Source organism: Pyrus communis, chromosome 10 (genome assembly GCF_041283825.1).
Source record: "Pyrus communis isolate YQ-2024b chromosome 10, ASM4128382v1, whole genome shotgun sequence".
In the NCBI taxonomy this organism is placed as follows: domain Eukaryota; kingdom Viridiplantae; phylum Streptophyta; class Magnoliopsida; order Rosales; family Rosaceae; genus Pyrus; species Pyrus communis.
The window spans coordinates 33,286,149-33,296,758 of record NC_142574.1 but is presented as its reverse complement, the minus strand read 5'-3'; the positions used below and the strand labels follow the sequence as shown (position 1 = coordinate 33,296,758).

The 10,610-nt window shown below is 34.2% G+C and overlaps 1 protein-coding gene across 2 annotated transcripts; it reads right to left on the bottom strand.

Moving 5' to 3' along the window:
- Positions 1-445: 445 nt before the first annotated feature.
- Positions 446-8,066, bottom strand: LOC137728650 (heavy metal-associated isoprenylated plant protein 7-like). 2 transcript variants are annotated; one of them, XM_088678731.1, is made up of 5 exons: positions 8,006-8,066; positions 5,256-5,418; positions 4,714-4,913; positions 1,575-1,665; positions 446-1,164 (listed from the first exon to the last, which is right to left on the bottom strand). In XM_088678731.1, the coding sequence occupies exons 2-5, from the start codon at positions 5,308-5,310 to the stop codon at positions 833-835; spliced, it is 678 nt and encodes a 225-aa protein (XP_088534857.1). In that variant the 5' UTR covers positions 5,311-5,418; positions 8,006-8,066; the 3' UTR covers positions 446-832. The 2 variants fall into 2 exon arrangements, with proteins under 2 accessions (XP_088534857.1, XP_068323479.2); XM_068467378.2 differs by lacking the exon at positions 8,006-8,066 and adding an exon at positions 5,681-5,968.
- Positions 8,067-10,610: the final 2,544 nt, after the last annotated feature.

The window sequence follows — 10,610 nt, the reverse complement described above, 5'->3', positions numbered from 1 at the left end:
ATTTTCATCTTGTCTCATTAAACTAGCATGTTTCATGTGAGAATATATTTCTAAATTGTAATGTGTAGTATTATCCTACTTAGGATAATCCAATCATCTACAACTAAATTTGTAAACCACATGATATGTCATCAACAAGAGACAAACACGTTAATTGACACTTAGTTAATAATCCAATAATTTACAATCACATCATTTAGTTTGCAAATTTAGTTTAAAAAATTTGATCTCTCTAATATTATCCTATAATTATAATATTCTTACTTTTACTGCAGTGAACACTCTTATTAATTAGTTTTAGGTTTCAGTTTTAATATACTTTCACATTTTTACACAATATTTTTACAATATAGCTTCGTCTCTCTAACATTACCCTATGATTATAATATTTTTACAATATAGCTTCCTTAATGACTTGTATGTCGCTAGAGTACACACCCCAAAATTCACAATTAGGTTAAGTAACTCCTTATTACATGACTAAATAATCCAAACTTCGACCAACGTAAACTTACATATATAGGATTGATGCCCAAGATGGCATGCATACACTATTAATTAATAGATAAGTTGCAATCATTAATAGTCGTATTAATTACTACATGTACATAGAAAATTGCTGATTGATATTACACTTATCACATTTTCCATACTATATTGATACTTTCTAATAAAGATAAAGTCACAAAGATATATGGGTCACATCTTTATTAGAACAATGATACAAATATGATATGAAAAATGTGGTAAGAGTAACATTTCTTAAGTTGCATATATATATATATATATATAGGCATGCATGAAGGCGTCTTACCGCCTGCACATATAACAGTCACATAACAGAGCATGCATTAGGGTTTTCATCGCTGAAAATCTGAGGGTGGGGATACGATGAATATTCTGAGTAGTACTTTGTTGGCCAATAATCGCTTCGCTTTATATCGACCTTATTGTCCTCTCCCTGCTTGTCTTCCTCCCCTTCTTTCTTTTCTCCTTCCTTCTTGTTCTCGTCTTCTTTCTTTTCTTCTTTTTTCTCATCCTCCTTCACAACAGAAACCTGCTTCCTGGTTTTTTTATACACATCCTCCGCAAGCTTCGCCGGGTCCATCACGCCTTTTACTACAACCTTGTTGTTGCCTACGTCTGTTTCCACTGACTCCACACCTACAATGTTTAAAAAGCACCCTAAAAAATCTTTCATGTTGATCTGGGCACAAATAGAAAATACGATTCAACAATTTAGACGGCCCTTAAAATCCATGCATACCCCAGATTAAATCCTTAACATGTAAGGAACACAATGAGTGATCCATTTTTTCATTTGAATACAACTGTTTGTTATATACGAAGAAAGTTGAGGTTCCACCATAAAATCAATTGGAAACATGAGAAGTAACCAAACTCTTATAAGTCTATAGATGGTCCCTCCTCTCATCAATATGGGTTTCAATCTCAACATATATATCCTATCCGTAATGCCTGTGGTAAAGAAGACTTATATATTGAACTAAAACAAATATCATGAGCTTGGAAAATGAAAGATTATAATGAGTGATGTATGATGATACAAGTACCTTGGATCTTTCGAATTCGCTTCTGTAGACCTTGGGCGCACGCATCGCAGTGCATCCGAACTTGCAATACCACTGAAACAACAGCAGGAGGCTGACAAAAGATCGTTGAATTGTATAAATAATATGTCACTTGTCAGAGATACAATTGTGAATAATATGAATATATATCTGCATCAAATAATTGATTCTTTAGCAGAAGATTGGGTTATACTGAATGGTTAAGCATTATCTCCGATGCAAGAACTCAAATCTCATATTTGAGATCTAAGGCAAAAACATCTCCAACGAACATGAACTCATATTTAGGTTTTGAGGAAAGCGAGACTCAAATTTGGGTTTCGATATGAGATTTGGGTCCTTGGTGGAGCCTATTTTAAAAGGAAAAATTGTATTCAACTAAGAAAATAGGATTTGAGTTCTGACTCCAAGCATCTCTAATGCTGTAATGCACATATTCCATTGAAGTAGAAAATCAAAATACGTATATCCCTCACTTTTAAGGCGCCCAAATATATAGATAAATATAGATTTAAAATTTGAGTCCACGCATCGGAGATGCCCTAACTACGTTTACTTCTGTAGCCGTACGTAGACTTGTGGCCGTAGATTTGTTTATTTCATTGGTAAAGTTGATCTACTAGAGTCCAAGGTCCAAGGTTCCAATGTCAATCCGGGACAAGAGTAAAAGGTGGACATGTGATGCCAACAAACCTAACTCCCAAAGTGAAAAAGTGGGGTTCATTACATACTAATACGCAACACGGTATAAACACAGGACAACCAGCCTCGACCATGGCAATGGCATGCTGCATATTGCATATGCAGTATGAAGATGTGTATTGATTCTGTGTGGCCCTTGTGGAGTGGAGGAGCACATATTTCTTTTAATTTATTTGTTATATCATACATAGCCTGACGACTTAATAGCAGGGCAGGTATGGGCCTCCAAATATAATAGGATAAAGTATAAAAAAAACTATCTTAATTATTAATATTATGATATTTTCATATCTCATATTTTAAAATTAACAATGTCATACCTCATTTTTAGAATTTAGTTCAATATTATACCTTCTGTTATTTGACCGTTTACTTTTCAGTTAAGTGCTGACGTGAATTGATCCGGATCTCAGTTTTTATTAAAAAATTATTAAAATATTATTAAAAACTAAAAAGAAGTTATTTAATATTTTTTAAATATTAAAAAAAAAAAAAAAAAACCTCTGTACACCCCCCCTCCCGAAGAAGAAGAGAAAGAAGGAGGTCACAAAGGTTCCTGATTCCACCTCAACGGGACCTGGGTTTTTTTCTTCTTCTTCTTCTTCTGCTTCTTCTGGGTTGCACATTCGGGGGTTTTTTTTCCTTCTTCCTCTTCTTCCTCATTCTTCTTCTGGGTTGGCAGATTCGGTTTCTCTTTTTTTTTTTTTTTTTTTGGTTCTTCTTCTTCTTTTTTTTCTGGTTGCAGGAAAAGGACTGGAAGGGTGAAGAAGATGAAGATGGTGGAGAAGAGAGAGAAGACGGGGGAAAGGGTACGAACAAAAGGTTTTTTTTTTTTTTTTTAATAACTTTTCTTTATTATTTTGATATTTAAAAATTATTAAATGATTTTTTTTTAGTTTTTAATAATATTTATTATTTTTTTAATAGAAAAATGAATCTAGATCAAATCACGTCAGTGTTTAACTGAAAAATAATCGGTCAATTAACAGAAAATATAACATTAGACCAAATTCTAAAGATAAGGTATAACATTGTTAATTTTAAAAAATGATATATGTAAGTATAGTGACACCCATAGTTGAAATAGGTTTTTCGTACTTTATCCAATATAATAATTTTGTGCATGTATTTAACAATAAATTTCATTAAATTGGGATTGCAGCATGTACCGTAGCAATTGCACTGTATCCTATGTAAGTATACACCATACAGCTCGGAGAGTCTGGTAGGGTTTGTATCCCATTTTTTATTTTTTTTCTTTGGTAAAATAGGGTAGTTTCGAAAAAAATACTTATTTAGTGACGTGAAAGTACATGCGTATAGAATTTTGGTTAAATACATAAACAGCACGCTCCAATTTAAGGATATAAGCATATAGTTTTTTTGGTTTTAATTTCCCCAACCTTCAACAGCTATGGAAAAACAACTTTCATATTACGTGCATTACCGTGAAATGTCGTGCTAAATACTATAAAAGCCATTTCAAAAAGACTTGGAAAACATAATTGAATTATTGACGCAAATCTCGTCACAGCGTTACATGCATTGTAAATCTTTCTCCTAACGGTGAGTAGTGGTCTTTGTCCCAAAAAAAAAAAAAAGGTGAGTAGTGTTCTCGTGATATGTGCATGTGGATCGTGAAGTGGAGGTGGGGGTGTCATTTTCCTGACTTTGAATAGTAACTTTCATGTCAGTACTCAAACACGATATTCACTATTTTAGCTTAGCTAGGGAACTGTGATTTGCCGACCCCATCCCTCCATGCATAGGACCATACCTTACCGTTAAATAATGAATTTGAATCCCAATCCTCACAAACATTATATCCGTTTATAAATTATTTAAAATTATTTTATTTAAAATTAAACACAAACAGTAATTAATTAAAATTTATCGTACAATGCAATAAACTAATAAGATGTGAGGATTCTTAATATCCTTAATAAAGGATTCGGAGAGGATTCTTATCCTAAAATAATGAAGAGAAATGCAATTCTTTAAAAGTTCAACTCTTCGCTACGTTATGTTCTTAGCATAATTTTCGTGCCAACAATACGAAACATTGTATAAAAAAACATGAAATGACAGAAAATCTATAAAAAGTTGCAGTTTGAGAAGGGTCTCTTTAACATTCTCAACAATTAATTAGTTCAACTTAAACTTAAGTTGCTTCGTAATCAGTATCAGGAGAACACGATTCAAAAGTAGTGGAGACTGGCAGGGGAGACCCTCCTGGTGTCGTGGAGTGGCGTGAGTAAAACCGCAGAGGGTAGTTTAAAATATATATGATTATTTCATGATTATGTTAATGTCTCATTAGTAATTATATTAATGATAATCTTATGGTGAGTGGAAACCCGGTGCGTGAAAAAAAAAAACAGGCGAGTGAAACTGTGAAAGTCGGTTTTGAAATAATTACCTCCTCTTTTTTCGCTTCCTTGTCGGCTTCCTTAACTTGTTCTTCCTCCTTCTCCTCGGGAGGTTTAGGCAAAGGTGAAATGAGCTCCACTTTTTGGCCGCTCTTCTGTTGTAATCTTTCGCAGACCTTTATGGGGTCTGCCGCCTTCCCTTTCACCACCACCTTACTCGCCTTGCTGTCTGTCGTTACATCCTCCACTCCTGCAGTGCACCCACCGTCCACCACAGATTATTTACATTCAGATGCTCAAAATTCAAACTACTTACACTAATTAAACCCTCCTCCTACCCTTTTAATTGCTTTGTGATTAAATATGAACGAAAAGAAACACACTTTAAGAGTATTTTCTTCAAGAAAAACGTGCTAACTAACATGAACTACTCTAAATAAAAAGCACTTTTAAACTCAATTATATGTATTTTCCTAGCTCAATTTGTTTTATTCGTATACAATTCAAAAAACTGATGAGGAAGAGGTGGTCAGAATTCAAAAATTAAAGATGGAAGTAATAATATTAATAATAAGGAAAATAACAAGTTTACCTTCAAAACCCTTCAAGGCTCGAGCAACTTTCCTTGCGCAAGCTTCACAATGCATATCGACCTTGAGTACAATCTCCGGAGGCTCTTCTTTCTTTTCTTCCTTTTTCTCTTCTTCTTTCTTTTCATCTTTGCTTTCTTCCTTCTTCTCTTCCTCTTTCTTCTCCTTTAATATGTTTCCACACAAAATATATCAATACAAAAATCAATCAGGAAAACTTATAAAATTGCCACTTAATATATACATGAAGCTAATCCTTGTTCTACCCAAACAAATTAAGGTATAAATACACAACAAACCAACAAGAAGAATATTGAACATGGTTTGAAATACTAGACCAAGATCTGAAAAAACACAGCACTGTTCAAACAACATAAATATATACAGAAAGCTAGTAAATAAAACAAAGTGTCGCCCAAATGCTTACTTCGCCCTTTTTTTTTTTTGCTGATTCTGAAAGCACTTTTCTTCAGAAGTTTGAATGAAGATGGATTTAAGTACGTCGCGCAATCTGGAAACAAATAGCGATGAAAGAGTAGAGACTGATTCTGAAAGCACTTTTCTTCAGAAGTTTGAATGAAGATGGATTTAAGTACGTCGCGCAATCTGCAAACAAATAGCGATGAAAGAGTAGAGAGAGTATATAAATTCACTCTCTTTTATTTTTTTTAATCTCACTCCCTTCCTCTGGGTGTGGGGATGGAAGCAGAAGAACATTAAGTTAGTAATAATGTTATTCTTAATATATTTTTGTATTGCAATTGTACTCTATTTTAGATAGCATCTGATATGGACAGTCATATCATCTAAATTGATTAATATTTAATTTTAAAATGTTAATTAATAATTAATAAAAAGATTGTTAATTAAAAGATAATTATGGTATACGAAGAGTCTTCTTCTATTTAAGATTATTTAAGTGTTTTAATTAATAAAAATATTGAAATTAAATGAAGTAACTTGTTCAACTCATCTGTCACCTAAGATGGTAAAGAAATATGATATAAAATTATGGTAAGAATAGCATTACCCTTTTAAGTTAAGTGAGAATTCTACGTGTCTGACATGGATTTGTTTAATGCTGACTCAGCTTCTCACAATTTGCCCCCGTTTTCCTTCGAAACGACCTACATGGTCATTATATTGAAGAAAGACAAAAGAAAAAAAGCATTATGTTCTCTCGATCGATCAGCATAAGAAAAAGATAAAGAATAAGAAAAACGATTATGTGGAGGAGGAAAATAAGGCTGTCACAGCCGACAGCTCTTCTCTTTCTCACTCACTTGGCAGGTGCTGTATATTTAAGTGCATAGCTAGCCAGAAATATAAGATGGAGCCCAAGCGGTCCCCGGGGATTCCAAGCACCCATGTGATTATCATGTGGACAAAAAGCCCAGATCAACATCAGGGTCGGGCTGGGAAGTGGTAACCCGGGAAGGCCATCAACATTTGGAAAGGGGTGGTGGAATCCAGCGGGACCCATCTCACGGAAGGCCATCAGCACAGTTGATTTTTTCACCGACAATTTTATGCGCCGACAGGCGTTGTCTATATTTCCTGACCACCGTCGTGGCCATCAAATGTAGATAACCTCCATCGGCCGCGTGAATTGAGAAGCGGTCTTAGGCACTGGGCTCGTCACTAAAGGCAAAGGATTAGCCAACCTGGACCAAGATTATATGTATAAACACAAATTATATTGGAGTTTAAAGCACACTATATGAAATGTATTCACTATTCAAGAATCAACTTAGTTTTTCTCTGTTTTCACGAGAAAATAGTAATTTTAGATGAATAATTGAGATTGATTATTATGTTTCGAAAGATGACTAGATTATATTGAAGAAAGACAAAAGAAAAAAAGCATTATGTTCTCCCGATCGATCAGCACAAGAAAAAGATAAAGAATAAGAAAAACGACTATGTGGAGGAGGAAAATAAAGCTGTCACAGTCGACAGCTCTTCTCTTTCTCACTCACTTGGCAAGTGCTGTATATTTAAGTGCATAGCTAGCCAGAAATATAAGATGAAGCCCAAGCAGTCCTCGGGGATTCCAAGCACCCATGTGATTATCATGTGGACAAAAAGCCCAGATCAACATCAGGGTCGGGTTGGGAAGTGGGAACCCGGGAAGGCCATCAGCACATGTGACTCTTTGTAAGTCTTTCCGCGTCTCTTGTGAATTGTGATGATAAACACTATCGTCATGTGTTTCTCCATGAAATGATCATGAAATTAGGAGTATTCGATCAAAAAATTGGAAGTTTTAACGAAAAGTCCATGATACTGTTTACTTTAACAACAAACCATATTTTTACACTAAAAAGTCAATCTTGGTACTATTCACTTTACCCTTTATTTTGTCTTTATCATTAAAATACAAAGTTTTCAAACTTTTTTCATTAGTTTTCCTCAAAAATTATGTAATTATTAATAAATTAACTAGAAGAAAAGAAAGAAAGAAAAGGTGAATGGTATTTGGAGAGGGAAGGCCTGTCTTCATGTAACCAAGTTGGCACTTGGCACCCAATCAATCATCAAAGAATCCCATGCACTCACTGTATTTAACCAATTCTATATGAATGAAATGAATAAATACAAGTTAGAATACTTTTGTATCAATGATTCAGTATATAATCCATTTAAACATGCAAACTAACAGTTGGAAATCGTTTGTTTGCCAAAGTCTGTTTGCAAATCCTAACAGCTGCCTATTTACCAAAAACAAAACCAAAGCAGGTATTAGACTAACCAGCTGATCAAAGTAGCACTCAAGACTCAACTCACACAATTACCAACTAATTAAAATTTTCTATTTATGGCATTATGTGATTCACACGAATATATAGCCCAAATGAGTTTAGTTATATGCTATACACGCACGCACGCACGCACGCACGCACGCACGCAAGCACGCACGCACAAGGAAGGGGAAAGAAGAAAAAAGGAAAGGCGAAAGCAGCTAAGCGTTGTATGGATCAAAAGGTGATTCGGATATCTAATTAGAATCCTGAAAGCAAAAGCTTGTGATAATTCCACGACACGTGCATTTCATATGTTGGAAAGTGGTGAAAGTGGTCATTTGCAACTTGATAGATGAAATGTGCCAACAGAAAACGAAATTTAAAAGGGCATTAAGTTGCCTAGTTGCCTAGTGGTCCCTTGCAGCTTTTGATAATTCTACTTCTCATGTATGATATCTGTGATAGTAGGCGAGACTATACACTTTGGTAGGCTCACTCAGTTACCTAGTTGCCTAGTTGCCTAGCTTAGCCACCACTAGCAACCTTGGGGTTTGAGTTGGACTCGTGTCGGGATATATATTTTTGCTCTCTGTGAAACTTTTTCCCTTCAGCTGCTGAATTGAATGGCCAATGATTGTCTGCCCTTTTATTTTCGGTATCTTTCTGTTTTGTGTGCTCATGGTTAATTAAGCTACATCAACATTTTATATTATTTTTTTTATAGAAATAATAAGATAAAAATGAATAGTAATATAAAATGTTAACGTGGCTTAACCGTGATCACACAAACAGGAAGACACCAGAAGTGGGAGGGTAGACAATCCTTGTCCGAATTGAATTGCAATAGCAACTTCTTCTTTTCAAATGGGACCAATATATGGGACACAACAACACCATTCAGATTTTAAAGGGATCAAAATGTAAAGAACCTCACTCTTTATGTTTCTCTACTCATTGGGGTCATGACAGTTTCATACCTCATCTTTTAAAATTGACAATGTCATACCGCATCTTACGAATTTGTGACAATGTCATACCTCCGTCAATTTTTCTGTTAGTTTTTCTGTTAAATGCTGACGTGGCAAGAGACGGGGACCACTTTCTATTAAAAAATTAAGAAAATATTATTAAAAACTAAAAAAAATATTTAATATCTTTTAAATATTAAAATAATAAATAAAAGTAAAATTAAAAAAAAAAAAAGGGTAAAGTACAAAAAACTATCTCAACTATTGGGGTCACGACAGTTTCATACCTCATCTTTTAAAATTGATAATGTCATACCGCATCTTACGAATTTGTGACAATGTCATACCTCCGTCAATTTTTCTGTTAGTTTTTCTGTTAAGTGCTGACGTGACTTGATTTGGTACCTACTTTCTATTAAAAAATTATTAAAAACTAAAAAACAATTATTTAATATATTTTAAATATTAAAATAATAATAAAAAGCAAAAAAAAAAAAAAAAAAAAAAAAACCCTCATTTCGTCCCTCCCCTCCTCCCTCCTCTCTTCTCTCCCTCTCCCCATCCCGTCGGTGGGAAGATGGGTGCGCAGAGAAGGTGGAGGATGGGTGCAGAAGAGGATGTGGAGAATGGATGAAAGTGGTGGATTTGAGGTTTGATGGGTTTTCAAAATTTTTTTTTTTTTTTTTCTTCCTCTTCTTCTTCTTCCTCCTCCTTTTCTTCCTCTTCTTCTTCCTCCTCTTTCTCCTTCTCCCTTCTTCTTCTTCCGCGCCGACAGGGGGGAATTATTTTTTTTCCTTCCTCCTTTTTTTCCTCTTCTTCTTCTTCCTCCTCCTCCTCCTCCTCCTTCTCCTTCTTGTTCTTCCGCAGGGGGGTTGTTGGGTTTTTAAAATTTTTTTAATTTTTAAATTTTTTTGGGTTTGCTGGTGGGGGGAAGAAAATGAAGATGGGGAGAAGATAGAGGAGGGGGGAGGGACAAACTGATGGTTTTTTTTTTTTTTCTCTGCTTTTTATTATTATTTTAATATTTTAAAAATATTAAATAATTGTTTTTTAGTTTTTAATAATTTTTTAATAGAAAGTATGTCCCGAATCAAGCCACGTCAGCACTTAACAGAAAAACTAACAAAAAAATTGACGGAGGTATGACATTGTCACAAATTCGTAAGATGCGGTATGACATTGTCAATTTTAAAAGATGAGGTATGAAACTGTCGTAACCCCAATAGTTGAGGTAGTTTTTTGTACTTTACCCTTTTTTTTTTTTTAATTTTACTTTTATTTATTATTTTAATATTTGAAAAATATTAAATATTTTTTTTAGTTTTTAATAATATTTTATTAATTTTTTAATAGAAAGTGGTCATCGTCTCTTGCCACGTCAGCATTTAACAGAAAAACTAATAGAAAAATTGACGGAGGTATGACATTGTCACAAATTCGTAAGATGTGGTATGACATTGTCAATTTTAAAAGATGAGGTATGAAACTGTCGTGACCCCAATAGTTGAGGTAGTTTTTTGTACTTTACCCAATAAGATAGATGAGCGGAAATATGTTAACTTTCATGTGTTATATATGTATGGACACAGTTGATCAATCCCTTGTACAGTGCACTAAGACAATAAAATATGGTTATTGGTTGCAT